General features: G+C 46.3%; 1 protein-coding gene across 1 annotated transcript in view; it reads left to right on the forward strand.

The window, feature by feature from the left end:
- Nucleotides 1–15,006, forward strand: part of klf7b (Kruppel-like factor 7b) — a 53,378-nt gene extending 38,372 nt beyond the window's left edge. Inside the window, exons 3-4 of the mRNA XM_035603856.2 lie at nt 7,089–7,212; nt 13,850–15,006. Of these exons, the coding sequence (XP_035459749.1) occupies nt 7,089–7,212; nt 13,850–13,901 (176 nt within the window). The 3' untranslated portion in view covers nt 13,902–15,006. The remainder of the gene's footprint in view (nt 1–7,088; nt 7,213–13,849) is intronic.
- Nucleotides 15,007–21,446: the final 6,440 nt, after the last annotated feature.

Here is a 21,446-nt window from a genome sequence, read left to right on the forward strand (position 1 = left end):
GATGATTCTACAGTCGAGTCATGCTAACCAACAATGAGCTTTCAAAAGTAGAATCATCCAGCGAGGAAAATTAAAACACCCTGAAGACACTGCAGTGTGTGTGTGTGTGTGTGTGTGTGTGGGTGTATAGATGTGGGGGCGGTGTATTCCCTCCCGATGTGTTCATTACAAGCACAGCGCTGTGGTTTAATTAGCTTAATCCTCTTTTTTGAGTTATTATGACCATAAATCATTGAACATACATGTAGGGAGGGATTAGCGTGGCTGAGACATCGGGAGGAGCGGCGGCTGTAGAATGCCTGCACAGCATCAATACACTTACTGCCACATAGTGCACACCGGAGGCAATTAGAAACATCGCTAAAGGAAAAGGTCTGCGAGGAAACACAATGTACATGCGCAGCAGATTCCTCATTAATGTTGCTAATTGTGTTCCTTCTTTCCGTATCCAAAAACAACGCCTCTCAGCTGCAGTTATGATGTGAATTAAAGGTTTATCTTCTCGTTTGAAAACGTTCAATTAGGGATGAGTTGTAACATTGGTGAGGATGCATAAATTAATTTAGCAAATCGCTCAAGTCCCAAGGCAGCGCTGCTCTTGAGTCGGAGCCAGGTTTTCTCTGGCTCTCCAGGTTGTTGTGTTTTTTTGCTTCTCTCCTGGATCTGGTTGGATCTCTAAAAAAAACGGTAGATAACATTATCCTCCTTGCTAATCGAGCGGCAGCCCAAAACAATATACTTAACCACGTATTTGGCTCTGAATGGAGATAAGCGGTTTTGGAAGGAGTGTTAAATTGTTGCCTTTCAAAAGTATTAGCTGCACTTCACTCTTAAATCTTTTGGGGGGGAGCAGCATCTCAGTGTGCGGCCAACAAACCTGAAACAATATGTGGATGTGTATATATTAACTTTTAGCTTATATGAACGCGTAGGATGATATGGCTTCCATTACAGAAATTAAACAGAGACGCATTGTAGCACATCCAGAACAAACAAAGGAAAAGAAATACTAATCTCTGGTGCAAATAACACTGTAGCAGTGTTATGGTATAATAGACAAAGCGTCTTCGTTGTTGTGTCCAAGGGCAACAAATTATTCCATTGTGATAAATTTGCGTTTAGGTGTGAGTGCACTCAGACCTCCGGGCACAGCTGTGGATCCTCTGTAAACTCCGGGGTTATGGGAAAAGTCAGTACGAATTTTTCAGGGATGCAGCGCTGAACTGTGCACACAATATTTGTTCAATTTTTTACTTCATGGCATTTCAAAACGTGGTGTGTAGTTCATGGGTCACTGGTGCAGTCTCTCCAGCTTGAGTCTGACTTTCCAGGACCTCCACCTCTGCCCTGGCCCCCACCCCAGCTTCATGTGGACTCAGGAAAAAAAACAAAAACCCTGCTGCAACCCCAGACCTACACACACACACACACACACACACACACACACACACACACACACACACACACACACATATATACCTCTATACCCCTCTACATCCACCGAATCCAACCTCCAACCTTTTCTGTCTTTCTCTCTCCTCTTGCTCATTCAGTTTGGGTTGCCAGGCAACTGCATCACACTCTTCCATAATTGGTTGGTGGCTGGTGGATTGTCCATGCCTGTTAATCTCTCTCTCTCTCTCTCTTACATCCCCCCCACCCCCAACCCCCCCTTCCCCTCAGTTGCTAGGTGACTTTATCACGCATCCTTGCCTTGCCGTGCTATAATTGGCTGGCGTCATGGTTGCCGTGGCGTCAGGCCCGAGCTGGCCTTGCTTCATTTCTCCAACACTATGTGTGTGTGTGCTTAAGGGAGGGAGGTGGGGGGGGGGCTATTGAAGGAAGATGGGGTGCTCTGGCCAATTACAGAAGACGGGTGTGAAACGGCCGCCTGTCTGGCACCTGCGGCCCCCACTCATACCCCATATCACACACACACACACACGCAGGTTGAGAGTGTAGTATTTCTCCAGCAGGCCTCAAAGGATAAGCTGCCAAGTGGTTTGCTATTGTACATTGGAAAATATTGGTCGCGTATTCAGTCCCCGGACTGTGAAGGACAATGTGGAGTGAACAGGGGGACTCACACATGCAGATACCGCCCCTGAACGTTCAACATGAATGATCGCAGCTTCACAGCTGTACCATAAGTGTAATACATGTAGCACTTCCTGTTTTACTTTCAAAGTAAATGGGTGAATATATGTAGTCAAACAAAACTCATCTGGAAAAAAATGATTTGGTCTTGGTCTCTTCCAGGTTAATCCATCCCTTTCAATTACCATAGTAACAGGAAAAGAGAAATAACTATATGTGACTTTACTTGTCACAGTTACACTGGCATCGATGAGTATGTCTGCAAATAAGGAAAAACTAATTTCATAGCAGTAAACTTTCTTACTTGGACTGCAGCAGTATTTTTTTTCCCCATCTCATAAATATAACATTTATTGCTACTGTCATCTGTTATAGTAAAGTTTATTGTTTGGTAGACATCTTTATAAAAATGAGTGATTATTATGTGAAGTATAAATCCAACAAGATAAACAAAAAGAAGAGGTTTTTGTAACTTTCAAGTATTGAAATCGGTCTTTGTTTGGAATCTGTGGACCGACCGTCCCTCCTGGTCCTGCTCATGGTCACAGCGACATCACGTTGGTGCACCGGGGAGCCGACGCTTATCACCAGCGAGTTCCTCAAGCTCCTCCTGGGAGATTCCGGCACATGCCGGAAGATGAAGTCCGTTTCATTTGTTCCAGAGTTTCCACCACCTTCCCTTTTTCTTCCAAAGGGAAAAGTCTCCACATTCAAGTCAAAGGAGCAGTTATTTCATAACAAGGTTCTTCCTGGTAACACAGAGAAACCTTGCCTCGACTCAGCTCTTTCACTCTTAAATTCCTCGCTCAAACCTTGTGGCCACGCGCGGTCAAGATTTTTTCATTATCGTCATCTAATTGGCAGCCGAGCTCCAAACCTTCTGCAATGCCGTTCATCTATGATGTGGCCTTGGAAACATGCTCCTTCATCAAAGCCTGACACCTGCGTTACCCACAATGCAACTCAACCATCGCCACATTTTACGGACCAAACAACTGATCGATTAATCCAGAAGATAATCCACAGATGAATCGACAGTGAAAATAATCGGTAGTTTCAGCCCTAGAAAATGGCGTGAACTCAAACTTTCATTGAGATTCAAAACACTTACAGAGGGAAAGATGCATGTAAATATTGTGAGGAACATTGTTTTTATCCGAACTTGTAGTCTTCCGGCCCAGCTGACTGTAGCGCTGCCGAAATACAACTTTCTTTACATGTTCAATAGCACAAAATGTGTCAAATCAAAAAAGTGGAGAGAAAAAAACTGTGTATATCCCTAATGAAGAAAATACAGTGAAGTACAGAGGAGGTTACACCTCCCTCCCCTGAACGCCAGGATACTGTCCCCTGTCCACAGACACAACAGACAGCGTAGGCACGTCTGGCAGGATAAAGGCCCGCGTCCCCAGAAAAACTGCACAATGGTGAGACAGAAAAACAAAACCCGAGTCCAAATCCCTGTTGTAGAAAACCAGTAAACCAACTCCGCAGGATTTGACTGGGAAAAGGAAATTTGAATATGCAAATCCCGCAGAGCACGAGCGCGTGATGGGGAATTCATTTGGGTTCCCAGAACAACGCCGCGTCACCCGCGCCGCAGACACTCGGCGTCGGCGGATGAAAGATGACTCCGTTCAAAGAGACACGGGAACTGGGGGGGGGGGGGGGGAAATCCGGAGGGAAACGGGGCATAATTCACAGTGGGATGTTCCTGTAACACATCGCCTTTTACTTGTCGTTGCATCACTTTGCTCCCGGAGCCGCGCGGCACCTGTGAAGGTGAAAGTTTCTGCTGGTTGGGTTATTCCGAAGTTCACAAACTCGAGCTCGTGTTCAGTTTTTTCCTTTTACTGTTTGTATGCAACGTGGATTTTTTTTTTTTTTTGCCCTGCGGTATGACTGGGGGGGTTTCTGGGTAAACAGAGCAAAAAACAGAGCAAAATTAAAATTGGACGCTGCGTCTGAATTTACCTCAACGATTCAAAATGTCAAGTTCCATTCCTTCGACTATTGTGTTTTTTCTGCTTATGCTTTTAATTTCCATAACCGATCGAAAGCAAGTGACATAACAATCCCACCCGCTTCAGTCATTTCGGCTGTGTCAGTGGTTGAAACAAAGAAAAAAAAGAAGAGAAAATTAACATTTGCTTTTGTTGGTTGTTTTCCTGGCGCTGACGAGCACATTGTTTATCCCGCAGACAGTGTTTCGATTGGTTTGTTTGCTTTTCCGTCGGAGACAACAGCTGTCAGAGAGCAGCACGGCACCAGCAGAGCTGAATTACTGAAAAACTGAGATGCGGGTGGTTATATGCATACGAACGAAAAGCCTCTCTCGGAGTTTCGTCTCAGCAGTCGCTGAACGAAACTCGATGGAGGAGGAGACGACCTTGGCAGAGAAGAGAGAAATTCATCACGTGTTCTGGAGGTGCAAAACTCATGATGCTCTTAATAACTGACGTATTCTTTTGCATGCGGGCTTTTTCTATAAAGCATCCTGATACGATTCCACCGCATCAGGAAAATGCTTCAGTTTTCACATTAGTTCCACTTTGCTCTCGACCGGTGTGTGTGTGTGTGTGTGTGTGTCTCTCTCTCTCTCTCTCTCTCTCTCTCTCTCTTTATATGAAGACCGGTGTGTGAGCCGTGATGGGAGTGGAGGGGCTGCTGGGACATCTGGCAGTCTGACTGTAAGCTGCAGTATTAGTCCCCATTAAGATCCCAATTATAGTTGCCACCCCTCAGTTTACACACACACACACACACACACACACACACACACACACACACACACAACACTGAGTGGCACACACTAGAGGTCGGCAATTAGGTTTGGCCCCTTTTTTCCCCAACACAGTGGACAAAGGTCTGTGTCTTTAAGTGTTTCCTCTTTAACGATATATTTATGTCCATCCATCCATTATCTATACGGCTTTATACATTCAGGGGCGCTGGAGCGAATCCCAGCTGACATTGGGCGAGAGGCGGAGTTCGCCCTGGACAGGTCGCCCAGCAATATTTTTAATATTTGGAATTGGCACAACAATTACATCACTTAAAGTGAGTGTCTTGGTGTCATTTTAGTCCTGGGAACAAACCAGGCTCAACTCTTGCCCCAACGCGGTGCAAGGTCACATAACTGTGTTAGACCACTTTGTGACAGTAGTGGAGGGAATATTTGCACAATTCCAGTTACTTCCAAGGTGAACGTCGACGTCTGTCGAGGACAAAACGCCCATCTGCACGGAACTTGTAGTTACATTGTAATTAAGGTTTTTTTGGTCAGACCGACGCATTTCAGACTTGCGGCCTTTCTCAGGGTCGGGCTGTCATTGTTCTGCTCGAGGTTTGACGTCACCACGTTTCTCTGTAGCAAAAGTGAAAAGGGCCACGTGATTGCAACCGTAACAAACTTTCCAGAGTTATCAAACGGGTGCTTGTGAGACACTGTGTGCGGTGGGTTTGATAAAAACTGTACTTCCTGGGATTATGCTTCATATTCACGCCGGGGCACGCCGCAACGCAGCCACACAGACATATGGATGTGCAAGAAAAACTACATTCTACCGCAGTGTCATATATATAATGCGGATATTGCTCGTTAGCGCCCTGCGTTATAGATCTGCTGACTTAATTAGACCTAATTCAAGTGCCCATACTGTGACATATTAAAGAGCTCGCTGAGGCCGAGTGTGGGCTTGTGTGGCTCTCGCCCCACGAGGAGTCGATAATGAAGGGATAAATCTTCATTAGGAATTAAATGTGTTTTCTGCTCACATTCCGCTGATTGACGATCGGAGCAGCTTAATAAGGGAGAATTTATTGTTCTTTTTATTCTTCTCATTATTACATTATTAGTTGTTGTAATGTTTTTTTGGGGCGGTGATTTGATGGAAGGTCAGACTTGCAGTTTCCTCTGAGGCCCCTACACACACACACACACACTCACACACACACACACAGACACACACACGAGCCTGCTCAAGGCAGGTATGTTGCACCTTTATTCCCCCCTCGCTGTTCTGTATATTTATGCTCCATGAACATGTACAAATGCAGAGTAGGATGGAGTTGTTGTTCCACCTTTGTGCCAGCAGCAGAGCTAGTCCCAGCGCTGGATCGATGTGTGTGTTGTGTTACACGCCACACCTCTGATCCCAGCGTACGATCCAGAATCACACACTCCAGGCGCGACCTCGCTCGCCAACTTGCTGGGGCTTGAACGTGAACAGGCGCAGGCGGCGTCGCGAGGCCTCGTGTCAACGGGAATGTGTATGTCTGGATCTCCCTCTGTAAAAAGGTGCTGCGGAGAAACACGCTCTCATGCAGGCAGTCAGACATCATCGAGTCCCATCTGAAGACGGTCTGCTCCTAAGTATCACACACACACACACACACACACACACACACACACACCTCTCAAACCAAAAGACACACACGCACACACACACACACACAGCTGGAAGGCTTTCTATCACGGAGAGATAACTACAGGCTGAGAACAATAGAGCATCTCTTCTCCCATCTGGTGAACTGGGGGACGAAACTTCATTTACATTTCAGATCCCACCACCTCAGGGTGTGTGTGCGTGCAAGTGTGTGGGTAGGGGGGAGGGGTTGGGGGGGGGGGGGGGGGGGGGGGGGGGGTTCTCGGTGATGGAGGTGAACAAAACGAGATTCATTTCAGGGTGAATTTGGGATTATGAATTAACACGCCGCGGTGCTGAAAGACTTCATTTACAGTTAATTGAGTGTGTTGGCTCCTTTCGCATGGCTGTTGTGTTAAAACTGGTCCGCCTGGCTGGCCCCCGGGCCGCGTGCGCGTGCGTGCGTTTGTGTGTGTGAGAGGGTTGGGTTTTTTTTTTAAAAAGCCTGGGGTTGTAACCTTTATTAGTGAACAGCTGTAGACGTAATAGCTGTTTTGACGTGTGAAATTAGATGTAGAAATTGTCATACCTCACCTCACAGCTCTGTCTCTCTCTCTCTCTCAGGTGAGAAGCCCTATAAGTGCTCATGGGAGGGCTGCGAATGGCGCTTTGCCCGCAGTGATGAATTGACGCGACACTACCGCAAACACACCGGAGCGAAGCCATTCAAGTGCAACCACTGCGACAGGTAAACGCACACACACACACACACACACACACACACACACACACACGGCCACTGACGCACGCAGAGGCAACGGCAACGGCATCGAAACACACGCCGTGCAGGACACCGACCGATGGCCTTTATCTGTCGAGGCCCATTGTGTTCAACTTGTGTTTCCCCCGACAACCCCAGTCACAAACCAAGTCATTGATAATTACTTCATTTTGACACGTCACAGTCGGAAGAGCTCAGGTGTCGACGCTGACGTGAGTGACGGCTGCGTCCATTCACCTGCTCGCTATCTGGTGCCGTGCACGCTTGGCTGACTGACGTGAGCCATCGTTCATGTTATAGTAGAAACACCTCGGCCCTTTCTACTATAACAATACTGAAAGAAAAATCAACGAATTGTTTTTTTTAATCTTTAATATTGTTAAAAAAAATGTCAGAAAATAGCAATAGATGAAGATCACAACTTTCCAAAGCCCAACGTGACGTGTAACAGTATTTTTGTTTTGTGCAACAGAGATGTTCAGTTATTATAAAAGTGCCAAAATTTCCGCTCACTCTCAGAGTTGTTGTTTCTTCCGACCTGCGTCGGATTTCATGTGAGTTTTCCCAGACGGGAACTCGATCATATCCGATACCGTGTGAACGTACGTTTACCGTCTTACCCAGAATATGTATCAAACATAAAACTGCTCGATATCGCAAGATGAGAGTGTGAAGCCGAGGAGAGGTTTCAAAGATTTTCATATTCAGTTTCATAAGTTTGATTTGGGTTATTGCTTGAGAAGGTTTACACGCTCTAATGTTCAGGAAACACGTCCGTTTCCTCATACTGTACATTCCTGCAGCTCCTCTTTCCAGCCTCTGACTGAAACACTTGGTTTTAAGCTCCTGTCTCTTTAAGGCCCCTTTTCAAAATCAATGATCTAAATGATACAGACTTTTTAAATGAGTAACATAACTCGGCCCTTGCTCGTCAGCAGAGTAATGGAGACAACGGTTGGCGGCTGTACCGCTGTATAACAAATATATCTATATATTTCTTTTGATAAAAAGTGCCTTGGTGCTTGGTGATGCATCCAACAACCTCTGAATCATTATAGATAAAACAAACATTTTTCATTTCAGCCCGGCTCCGCATGCATCTCACCCGGCTTTCACAGAAGCCGCAGTTATCTGCCATAAATTTCACATCTCTCTTGTTATGCAGAACTCAAATCACCTTAAATACACGGGTTGAAGACTAATGGCTCATCAAGAAGTTTAGAAGAGACGTGAGGAGTTTCTGAGAAATCTTTCCCCCCCCCCTTCAACAGTTGATGTAAGGTTCAAGACTGTAGCTCATAGGAGGCAGTCAAGTGACTGTAATGAAGAAAGTTATTATCTCTAGTTGAAGTTAATGCATTCAACGTTATGTGGAAGCCACGGGAACGTATGTGAGGCAAACATTTGGTCCCTGGACTGGAAAATGATTCGCGTCCAAGTCCTGTTTTCCGGTCGTCGGTGGAAGATTTCACTCACTGATCGAAGCGTTTTTGTCAACGATTCCCGTCCGACGCGTTCCCGGTGGAAAAAAGCAAAGGTTGAAAGAGAAGATGAGACGCCGTGTCTGTAAAACTAAAATCAAACTCGTGGCCGAAGGCCAGGGAGTCTGGAGAGAGTCACATCGTCTCAGGCCGGTGTTTGGTCCTCAAGGTGGTGCGTGTGCGCGTGAGTGCGTGTGTGTGTGTGTGTGTGTGTGTGTGTGTGTGTGTGTGTGTGTGTGTGTGTGTGTGTGTGTGTGTGTGTGCCCCTGCCTGTGCGTGTGTGTGTGTGTGTGTGTGTGTGCTTACTCATTCCCCTGTACTGACAGTTAAATGGATTCTGGCTATTGGCAGACTGGTCGCAGCTAATTGAGTGGCACCAGATGCCAGCTCCACTTTAATATACACTGTGTGTGTGCGTGTGTGTGTGTGTGTGTGTGTGTGTGTGTGTGTGTGTGTGTGTGTGTGTGTGCGTGTGTGATTGCACTACCTATCTGAAACACACACACACACACACACACACATGAGCACTTTTGCCCTGGAGACAGTGTAATTGGCTGTTGTAGGTTCCCTCTAGTTTGGGTTTTAGACATTAAACCCTCCAGAAACCTGCTGGAAGCTTCTAATCCTGGCTGAGAGCTGGGACTGCATTAGCTCCTTTCTGGCACACACACACACACACATATATGCACAGTATGTAGAAACACAACAGAAACGTGCTCACAGAACCGGAGAACCTTTAGATGCTGAGTCATATCGACTCATATGAACATGTAAGTGCACAGATGTAACAACGGCACAAATAGGCTCTGTCGACTTCAAAGTCTGCGTGAAAGTGGCTGAAGTTATTTTCGGGTCTCTGAGATAAAGGCCCCGTTCATTTTTGTTTTTTTATAGCGGTCAGTGAGTTTATCTACGGATAGACGATATGACAGCGCCACCAAAGTGAAGCCCCCTAGTGGCAGCAGGTGGGACGTGCACAAAGAAAATCAAAGTCTTCGCAGAAGCAATTTTTCCCAAAGATGGTTTCTGTTATTTCAGGTGTCCATGTGTTCTGATACGTTTGCGATTAGTTATTCGGTGCTATAACATAGTGGTGAGACGTCACGATCAACAGCTCAGATTAACTCACGATCGGTCGAACGAGCGCAGATGACGTCGACAGAGCAAGATGGCACCGCTCTCATCAGGGAATATTGGGGCTTCATTTTTGTAAAGTAAGAAGAGGTGGAGACGCGACGTCCATCTTCATAGACAGTCACGACGTACGGACGTCCTGTGGCTGACAGTTGGAGCTCCTGATGGTTTTAATGGAAATGAAAATGTCCTGTCAAAGTGGGCAGTCGAGAAGTGAACTACATCTCCCATGGGGCATTTCAGTGAGACCATAAAAATGATTGCCACAACCAAGCACTCTGAATTTACTACAGTTCTGATATGGCGACTGTTTCCTCTTTAGCGAAGACGCCTGAGGCTGATGGGTGATATCGTTTTCAAAGCCAGTTGCCACACTCAAGCAAATTAAATGAATGTTACTGTTCACGTAGTACAAGACGAGTTTCACACAGAACAGGCATTCTACCGTTTATTTAAAAGATCTGCCTCCATTGCCTTTAACGTATCTTCCCTTTGTCTCTCTGCCAAGTAGTTGTTTAATTAACATAGCCGGGAGGATACACCTCAATTTTTACAGTAGCACACACACACACACACACACACACACACACACACACACACACACACACACACACAAACACACACACACACACACCCATACACACATCTGTGGTGGGTGGAGCTCAATAATTATTAACATGAGAATGGCAAAAAAGTGGCAACCATGGAGAGGTTAACATTAGATAGACTGTTCAATCTGACAGTATTTCTCCTGGGGAAACACACACACACACACACACACACACACACCAGTCTGTCATTAATCCTGCCTAATCAAGCGGGGACCCCCTGATGCTTCCGTGGAGCTGGAAGGAGGAGGAGGACAAAAAAAGAAATGAAGAGGAGAAAGGAGAGTTTAGAGGAGGGGAATGGGAAGGAGGGTCTGTGTGTGTGTGAGTGTGTGTGTGTGTGTGTGTGTGTGTGTGTGTGTGTGTGTGTGTGTGCGTGTGTGTGACTGGACAGATGGCCATACCAGTTACTGTGTCACTGTTGGAGGGCGGAGCAGCCAGGCCAGCTGGTAACCCCGCCCCCCGCTCACACACACACACACACACACACACACACACACACACACACACACACACACACACACACACTGATGAAGGTGTATAGGTAGCACATGGTCAGCTAAGGGGCTGAGGGGAAACACTCGGCTACAGACAACAGAGCAAAGTGCAACTGTTCGATCACACCATGTTGAATTTGAAATCTGAAAATTTAAATCGATTATCCGGGGGCAGGGGGAGCATTTTATGAAAAATAAAAAAAGGAGAAGGGCGCTCAAAGAGTTCATACAGCCGCCAAGTCTAATACCAAATCTCGCCATGTAAAATAAATATTTTTTTCCCAAAAAACTGGATCCGCTCCACCCAATTCTAATGGGCTCTTCCTCGGGCCGTGCCCCGCCCCTCCACAAAGTTTTATGAATTTCGGTTCATTAGTTTTTAAGTAATCCTGCTGGGAGACAGATGGCAATGAAAAAACATAACCTCCTGGCCGGAGGCAATAACTGAGGTGTATTCTGCCTTTTTTAATTTTTTTTTTTTAAGTTTCCGTCGTACTGTAAGCCATTATCAGGAGGAGGTGGAGGCGGGGGGAGTTAAAGAACTGGGTAACACAGCTGGTGTGTGAGCTGATCGGCCACTATCGTCAATCATCAATAATGCTGAGCATCAGTATTTACAGAATGTGTCCGACCATTTTCTAAACATTTAAAAACGACTTTTTCGGGTTTTCCTGCCGGATCTATGGACGGACATTTAGAGAATGAATCACCGTTAAAAAGCCTGAGAGGGGTCGCGCACTTTTCTATTGTACTTATTGAGTGTTTGGCCTCTTGTCTGCCCGTGTCTGCGACAGCCTGTGTAAATGCACACGGAACTCACAAACACAAAGAATAGCTTTGGCTAATTAATAATGAATGAAGCCCCTGGCGAATTGAATTCCTAATTTGTCTCCCCCACATTTTGCTTTTTTCTCCTCTCCTTTAGTCATATCGCTCATGATCAATTTGACCGTGCATGCTCGCCTTTTAATGTCTTCACAATGGTGTGATTAAATTAAAATACTCCATTATGAAGACATGACTTGACATTGCGAATCTTATACTGTGCGTCACCGGCACCTGGTTTTTATGTCTTATCTCCCAGCAGGCGCAGCCACTGCGGAGGTAAATGGCCTGGGCAGCAGACTCGCGCTGCCAGCCCGTCTGCATTAGTGTCCACGCTCACAATACATATCTAATTAGTTTCCACAGTCGTATTTTACTCTGAGCTGGGGGAGTGACTGCGGTGCCGCCGAGGTCTGGCGGTGATTTATGGCGCTGTCTCACTCGTATTTGGGAAGTCACCGAGCCTGAATTCATCTTTGCACTTCTTTGGGTTCCACTGGTTTGTCGTAGTGAAGTCGGACTATGCGGCCGAAAGCCAACGTAGTTCTTGAAAAAGGAGCAGTTGAAAATCTCTCCGCGTCGCTCAATCTGCGCGTCAAAGCGTTAAACCTTACTCTTAGTCCACCGGTTTCGGACTTAATGTTGAATGATACGCTCGCCTCTTTCCACTTTATTTCTCTGAATGACTCCTGGCCACGGTGACATGAATCATATTCCCCTTAAGAATGCAGAGTCAGTCAATAGTAGTAAGAAGTTGGTAAAAACTCATCTCTTTCATAAGCCCGTTGCCCCGTGATGTATGATTGCCCTCATTTAAAAAAATAAATAAAGTTTACTCACTCAAATTAGCTTTTCCATCGGACTCCACTTCTTCAGTTCAATTACAGAATGGGAGCTACACGTATGGATATAGCCGGGATATTGATTCTTGATCAATAAATTTGACATATTACTAAATGTTGGATGACTCAGAGGGAGAATTTTAGATATTTAGAATATGTGCTGGTCCGGTTAGCACGACTAACATACAAACATAATCAATTGTGTTTCATAGCTGTTTAAAACATAGACTGAATATAAAAATATGGATATAGACACCGGATCCCGAAAGTAAAGCCAACGTGGAAGTGCCTGAAAGCTGTGTTCTCTCGAACGACCAGCAGAGGGCGACTCCACAGATGTCAGTTTCTATTGAAGTCTATGAGAAAATGACTCCACTCCTCACTTGATTTAAAACGTCAGTTAACATTTTCTAGAGAACATTATGGTCTCCATCGCTAGATTCAAGTCTTATTCAATACAGCACCGCATTCATTTCATGAATCACAGTCCCATTTAGAGTAAAATAGACGCTAAAGCACCGTATACATTGGGGCGTGGATAATGTGTGATTGACAGCTAGTACCGTCCAATGGGTGCAGGTCGCAGGTCTCAGTCAGGCCCCGCCCCCTGCTCCTCCGAAAAAGGTTACTTCTGGTTTCAAAAAAACAAGATGGCGCCAGCTACTGATGGTGTCTTCAGCTAAAACTAGCTATTTGGCTTATGTGGCTAATGCTAGCTATTGTGCGTCCGCGGTCACTTCGCAAACACAAGTTGAGGGAGCTGATCAGGACTGACTGAGAATTCCCAGCAGACACCCAGAGACAGTGTTCAGTGCAGAGGGCCCGACGTGTGGAGCGTTTCCAGCAAATACACATTGCCAGTGGGAGGTTCAAGGGGCCTGGGATTATGGAGAGTTCCCAAGAAATACACAGAGCCAGTGGGGGATTTAAGGGGGGCTGGGAATGAGGCTTACTCACAGATAATGTACAGAGCCTGTGGCACTAATCAACAACACTTGCCAACCGGACGTATTATGGTTATTTAGTGAAAATGTAATTTAGTACATGTACTGTATGTAAATTATTATTCTTCCTTATCCTTCTCTGCATTTCTTTCCCACTGCTATGACTACATTTTTCTCATTTCCTGTATTTCTCGTACATAATTCCATGCATATTGTCGGAGCGCAGATGAATATCCCCGGCGTGATTCCTCGTGTTTTTCTTTCCCTCCGTAGGTGTTTCTCTCGGTCGGACCACCTGGCCCTACACATGAAGAGGCACATCTGAGGAGAAGCAGAGGATGAGTGGGAGTGGGGAAGAGAAGCAGAGGGAGGAAGAGGAGGAGGAGGAGGAGGAGGAGGAGGAGGTGGAGGAGGAGGAGGAGGAGGAGGTGGAGGAGGAGAGGTGGGTTGGAAGGAGGGGATGGGCTGTCGAGCTACCACCCTCCCGCCCCGTTCACCCCATCCAAAAAAACAAGTCGGCAGCCATGACGCCTTCAGGGCCGCGCATCCATCTGAGAGGGGCCGTAAAAAGATCAACCGGCCCGACGGCCCCTTCCACCGACCACGGTGACTGGAGGACAATGAGGAGTAGCTAGATTGTTGTTTTTCTTTAAAAAACTTACACACTCACACACTCGCAGTAGAAAACAGTCCGCGCACACACACACACACACGCGTCTTTGAATGCATCATCCCGGTGACCCCCCAGCGGCTGTCATGAGGCTCTGGGGGATTGGACACTACCAAAACCAACATATACTTAACTCGCTTGACGAAACATTACGCCACCGTTTCTTTCTTTCTCTGTATTCAATGTTCCTAAACCATAAGAGTCACTTTGGGTGAGGAGATAGCTCTAGTGTGGGAACTTTAAATATCCGTATAGTCAGTTGTTTGTGCTTTTACCGGCTTCTGAAATCAATTACTCAACTCTTTTTCTTTGGTGTTTTTCCATACACGGAATATAAGAAACCATCATCTGCCGCGGTCAGCTTCAGCAATCTATGTGAAGAAAACAACAATTACCAAATCTGCAGGAGAGAGACGCTACAGATTGACTCCTAGCACGGCTGACAATCGGACCCGGGGCTCGGATGCTGGGTGTTCCGGAGCGCCCGCGGGACCCCGGCTCGCCGGGTGCCCCTGCGACTCTCAGGCTCTCCTTCGGCGGGTGTTGGCATCTCACCTCCGCCGAGACGGCCTGCCGCCTCCGCAGGCTTCCTGACAGAAATGCGCAGCGACACTTTCTTCCCCTTTTTTTCTACTAAGAGGAACAATTGATTCTCCTTGTTGTTACTGCAAAGAATGATACTTTGTTCCCCTTTTTTCTCTCTTGGAGGAAAAAACAAAAAATGTCTTAATACTCACTGAATTGCGTTCGAGGGAGAGGAGGGGGGGGGGGGGGGGGACAAAACTGAAAATCTAAGATGACTTGGACAGAATGTGTGGGACGAGGAGCAGAGCGTCGTTGGTCTTTCAATCCCCGTGTGCACTGACTCTGCTCGTGAGCAACCAGAGGATGAAAGAAAAGGAACAAAGGAAAACAGAATCATACCAACTCTCGGAAAAAGGATTTGTATTCTTCTTCTTTCAACCTTTTTTGGACTCAAATTAAAGACGAGCGCGGAGAGGTCTTCAGTTTTTCTGAATTCCGACCGTGGGCCCGGAGCGCTTTTCACAGACTCCGTCCAGATGTCAGCTCACTGGCAGCGAGGCCTGAGAGGAGGCTGAAGGAAGCTGCTTCGGGGGGTTGGTCTGTTCGGTCACGTGGGACTGAAGGCGCCAACCAACCTCCGGACGCGGTCGCACCGAACGGACGCGGTCGCACCGACCCCGCTCGAACTTTTGCCTGTTTCGTATCCATTTGACTGCACTGACTTTTCTTTCTTTCTTTTTTTTCCGATGTTCTATCTGTGCTTTTTTTTCTTCTTTTTTTTTCTACGGCGAAAAATATGAAGAAAGAAAAAGAAAAAAAAAGAAAAAAAACGATAAAAAGGCTTGAAAAAAATACACTACAAAAACAATGCTGTCTCGCTCTACACTTTGCATTCAGAACACACACGCGCACACACACACACACACACACTGCAGTTTCTTCGCTCATGGCTCTCGAGTGAGATAAGACTAATAAGATTTAGGAAAATAATTATTAAACCAATGAACGGAGTTGGACAAAAAAACACTGCATGGCAGGCTTTATTGCAAACGCACACACACACACACACACACACACACACACACACACACACACCCACACACACCAGCTCATGAAGACACACACGCGCACACTCTTCCTGGAATTATATGTTCTGCTCCCAAATCTTTTTTCACAGTAGGAATTTAGCGACTGTTGTTTAGCAGAAGAGTCTCTCAGCTCTCAGCTGGAGGTAACGGACGGTTTTTCGAATCCTTTTGAAGTGAGAAATCAGCCGGTCTCCTCCGCTCCAACCGCCACCCGCACGCCCCTCGCTGCGGTTTGTGCCTCTCATTTAATCGGCGCTTCGACATCCGACTCTGGTTTTGCACTGTAGGTTACCACTGAGGAGCGTGAGCCTGTCGTTTTCAGCCCCGAAAAGAAAGAAAGGAAAAGTGAATAGAAGCAAGACAAACGCAGCAGGTCTCTACGCAAAATGTACAACATGTTGAACATTTTTTATAATAATCCTCCAAAACCCTTCTAACCTGCCTCATGTTGATTCATCCCCCATCTAACAAAGATTTTTTTTTTTTTAAACAGACATCCATTTCCAATAATCCAAAAGTCCATAAAAATGTATTTAAATTGATTGAAGCCTTGGGGGAAACTGTAATTTAACCTGAACAATCAGGTTGTTCGGCAAAGTGTCATTGGGATCAGAGACCTTTCTTTTTTAATGTGTGATGCAGGATTTAGAATATTTTTTGTCCCGCCAATGCGCAGCAGCTACTTAGCGTTTGCATGGAACTACAACAATGGATGTCAGTTGGCCGAGCCCTTGGATGATTGTGGGTTATACTTAGTGATTGATGAAAAAACCACGGCTTACTTCTTTGACCTGAGTGCAATTCGATAACATCCAGAATCTCAAATGTCAAAAATGTGTGGGCCGACATGAGAGGTGGAAACCGGTGCGAGCACACATTCACATCCGCTTCCCTTCGCTCAAGTGGTTTCACGCAACAAAAACGAGAAAATAACAAAAATCGTAGCCTTGCAGTCAGGGCTGGACTGATACCACCACCGACATCATCATCATCAGTAACACTGACGCCACTGGTCCACCCGCCCACCACCTCCACCACCTCCACCTCCACCAACTGACGCGCACGCGAGTCAGTCTAACGCTGCGGCTGGGTGAGGGGCGAGGGCGCAGGGGTCCCTGAAGCTGGCAGGGGGTTTCACATCCCGCCGCGCCCAGTCGCCGTGCCAGTTGGCCCTGCCAGTCCTCATTAGGTGTAACAGTGGAAGAAGATTCCCCTTCCGGGGGGGGGGGGGTTATGGTGCAGCTTCGAACAATCGATACCAAAAACCTCCAGCTTGGAAACTGCCCTTTAGCCACGGGCAGAATCTCCCCGGTCAGGCGAGATCAGCGGGAGGCCGCCTCCTCCGTATGAGGCCTCCGTGTCCAGCGGCAGCTTTTTTCCCTCTTTCGAACTCTCTTTCTGCTTCATTCCGTTTCATCCTTACTTGGTTTCTGTTACAAAAGTCTGTACTGATGGTCGTTTTTTTTCTTTCCTTGGAGCTCGGACGATGCACGGTCATGCCGAAATGTGGAGACATGCAAAGGGGACGTAGAGGGAGCACGAGGACGTACAATCACAGAGGGACGGGGGTCGTGGCACTTTTCTGAGGCTTTTAACGGCATGAATGTGTATTTGTGTGTGTGTGTGTGTGTGTGTGTGTGTGTGTGTGTGTGTGTGTGTGTGTGTGTGCGCGTGCATATGTCCCATCAGGCAATGATTCAGCAAAGTGGTTGATTACAGATTTTTCCTTTTTTCTTTTTTTTTCTAAACTGCTGAACATGTGTGCAACCGCATGGGAGAGAGATGCTGGTTGGAAAATGCTTCTAATCAAAGCAATGTGTTTATTAGGTTTTGTGCTCTGACCCTCCATTCGTTGATGTATTCGTTCAAGTCGCGGAGCATCGACGACTTCCGTCAAAGAGATGCATACTTGCACTTAATATAAGAGCACGTTAAAAATCAGACAGATTAATTGAAATCCCAGTTTTCCTTCGGAGACTAATGGCTCATTATTTTCTGTTTCTTTTACTACTTCCCCCCCAAAAAATCTCAGGATTTGTCGATAACTGTTCAGATTATTAAAAAAAAACAAAAAACTGCTAAGATAATAATAGTAATGCAAGTATCCAAATGTAAATGAGATGTTAAAAATAGTTTAATCATTTCATACAAAGAGGAAGTCAGATGCAAAATCAGCACCTCATTTGCATTTTGTACTCATTTGTCCTGTCACTTTCTTTCACCTGGCGCATTTTCGAAGCTGCTAAAACCCCGAGACGAGCTAATTTGCAGACAAGAGGCGAACAGTGTCTTCCTGCAGCTGGAAGAAAACCTTCGCGTGCATGGTGACTTCAAATTAAAGGTGAAAAATTTGCTGGCATTGTTCTGCTCCTTTTAAAAAAATGAACGTATTTTTAGATGCAAAGAAACGATGGATAATGTATACGCTGAGCCTTAAATACACTCATCAACAAAACAAAGAAAGTGTCACTTTCAGCACATTGAAATTATATCGCTGGCCAGGATCGACGCACCTCGTGGTTTCTCTCCCCTTTAATCAAAATCCCTCTCGACGTATGGCAGATCTCAAAAATCACACTTAGTCTCCCTCCGTGTCTCTCGGCCTGTCGAAGCAGATTCTCTGTCGCTGTGTTGCTCCGGGCCGGCGGGCCGGCGAGCTGCCGCCCCGCCCCTCTCATTAGCATGACGCTAATGAGATAGCTCTGGGTCACAGGGAAACTGGGGAAAAACAACAGTGACCTTGAGCCAGGCCGATACCAGCCGTCGGCACCCGGTAGCCCGAGTTGACGTGGAGGAAACAGAAGATCCAGTTAGCGCAGAGGAATGGCGGGAGACGGCAAGATATTCATCAAAGAGATTCGACTTTGACGAAACAAACGGGTTTGAGGGATAATTTACCCACATAAATGCGCAAACCCTAAAATCAGCCCTTGCATTTTATCTGCGTATTACAGATAAAAAATAAATTGCCATTTATCTGCAAAGTCCCATCAGATATTTAATCCGCTCTGTCGTCCCTCCCTCGTCTCCTCCCCAGTACAAAGTGCCATTCCTGTTTCCCTCCATCCTGACCCCCATCTCTGCCTCTCTGTCCACAGCGGTGGTCCATGCACTATCGGCTGCAGGAATGCTGAATGCACACTTTAAACATTTTGCCCAAAGATTTGCATATTTGCAAGTTAACTGCTGTGAATGTAGTGGATGTAGAGGAACGAGCCGAGAGGCGGGCGCGCAGAAAAAAATTAGGGATGGATGGGAGGTTGAAAGGAGAGGGATTGTTCCTCCTCACATGCTCGTCCCGTTCCAATCTCAGTTGCCCGTGTGCTCCGAGTCTTCATGCTTCGTGTCGTTCTCATGCTCTCGTCCACTGTCAGCCGGAGCCGAACTCATCGTTCACAAATGTAAAATAATGTTCTCATGGTCTTCTAGGGTGCCCACTATAGTGGCGCTAGCAGCTTGAGCAGGAGTGAAGTAGCTTTAGTTTGAGTTAGCTTCTTAGCACACTGCTAATGGCACGATCACGTGTCACATTTCAGCGTGAGAGGTGGACTGGAGTCTTTGGATATGTTTTAATCGCCAACTTCAAACGAGTTTGGCTTTCCCATGCATCAACTGGTCAGGGGGTAACTCTGTCCCTTCTCGAGGTGCTTTCACACTGGCAGGCTTGTCCAAATGTGGGAACTGGTCATTTGATAAAAAAACGTAGTTTTGCAAAAGGAAGAAACCGTCCTGAGGTTTGTCTGAAATCAGCTCCAGATGAACCGGTGCGGTTCCTGTGCAGTCCGAAAAATCATGTTGTGACCCCCAAGGCAAAACTTGAGAGTAAGATACAAGGTCAACCCGGCGGCAATCCTTGCGAGCGCCCTGCTGACGTAGAGAAAACAAAACTCTTTCTACAAGTGCGAAGCGAGATCATAATGTTCCGTGAAGCCGTCGCGTTACGGCGACACACGGACATCCCCAGACGTCTGGGCCTTGTTTTACCAAATCTTCTAACATCCAAGCTGCGATTTTGCAACACGAGATCTTTCCCTCTCCAAATCCAGTGTGAGAACAGCCTTTAGACGTCCTCTTTGACCACAGGCATTTGTTTGGACGTTGCCCTTTGAGGAACCAGGCTTCAGTTTCCACAGGTTTCCACCATATCACCCTGAAGAAGAAGGATTGTTACTTCTGGCAGCTTTTGTAAATAGCGTGAGATCTTACTGACCGCTCCGTGTGAAGAGTTTAACCGTGTGTGGAGACGGCACTGTCTCGGACATGTCAGCATTTCTTATAGATCTACTTTAGTTACTCGCAAACATTGCACTACATGATCATACTTAGCGATTGCACTCTCCATGTCCGCGCACTGCTAGCATAGTCTGTTGAAGCACTCTGTCAAATATCCACTTAACATCTGTTACCCGTCCAGGATGCACTCTGCCGCCAAGAACCATCTAGTGCAGGTCCACTTGCAATAGATCAGGCTGAGATATCTACTGAAACCTTCCAGTGCAATGCCTTTGTCATCACTACTCGTCTGGGGGGAATACGTTGTACTTTACACTCAGTCATGCTGTGACTTGGTTGAACTTTCTTGGTGTCACTCGCATCCCGGAGTGTCCGTCTGTAACTACTGTGTTTGTCCACGCTTGATGTGTCAGTATACAAGAGATTCACAGACCTTTACCCCGCTCCTTGTGTCTGTATGTTTCACCCCACCCACACCATATTCCCGCTCCACCCGGAGGCGCTACCGCCAGAGCCCTCGGGCACCCGAAAAAGCTGTGCTGGGACACATTCTCAAGAATTGGGAGCTCCAAGCAGTTCCTTGGTGAGACTGCAATAACTTTTCCACCTTGCCAGCTCAATGTCCTCGGGCAGTTTGTTTAATCATCCGCGTAGGTGATTTTCCATCGCTGCCAGTTTATCTGCTCAGTTAGTCTCTGGCGCCCTGGTGCATTCTTGTTAAGTTCTTGTATATAAAGAGTTCAAGAACGACCTTTTGGAGTTTGGCCCATTGTTTCATCTCGGTATAAAACAAGGATTGGTACCAAAAAAACGTCTGTTTGTCTTTAGCATATAATTCAGTCGTGCAGCGGATTACAGTATCATATCAATCTCTGTGAAATTCCCCATTACTTGAGTAGGAGATTAAATTGTCCCCTGTTCCTGTGCAACAAAACAAGCTACGCTAAAGAAGAGATCTTCTGAATTTTTTCAGTTCTCAACAAGCCTGAAGTATATTTAGAGAAGTGTTGCAAAGAAACCATCTGCCCACCATCCCACAAGTTGGCTGTCTTCTGGGATGAAACAAGAAAAGTAATCTGCTCCACACTGTAAACACTTCACAGTCGGTTTACTAAAAGCCAAATGTCCACCTACAGATGTAGAGAGAATTTAATTCTATTGAGACTGACTTATGGGATAAAACCATTATCTCTTTTGTACCATAAAGTCTTACTGACAGGCGTGTAGGATCAAAACACATTAATATCTAGAAACCACCGGGTTCTTCATTTTTTTAAATGAAGTTTATTTCTTTATTTTGTTATTTTTATACGTGAGTCCATCTTCTCTGCAGCTGCTTTTTGGGGATCTAGGA

The sequence above is a fragment of the Scophthalmus maximus genome, chromosome 14 (assembly GCF_022379125.1).
Source record: "Scophthalmus maximus strain ysfricsl-2021 chromosome 14, ASM2237912v1, whole genome shotgun sequence".
NCBI lineage: Eukaryota > Metazoa > Chordata > Actinopteri > Pleuronectiformes > Scophthalmidae > Scophthalmus > Scophthalmus maximus.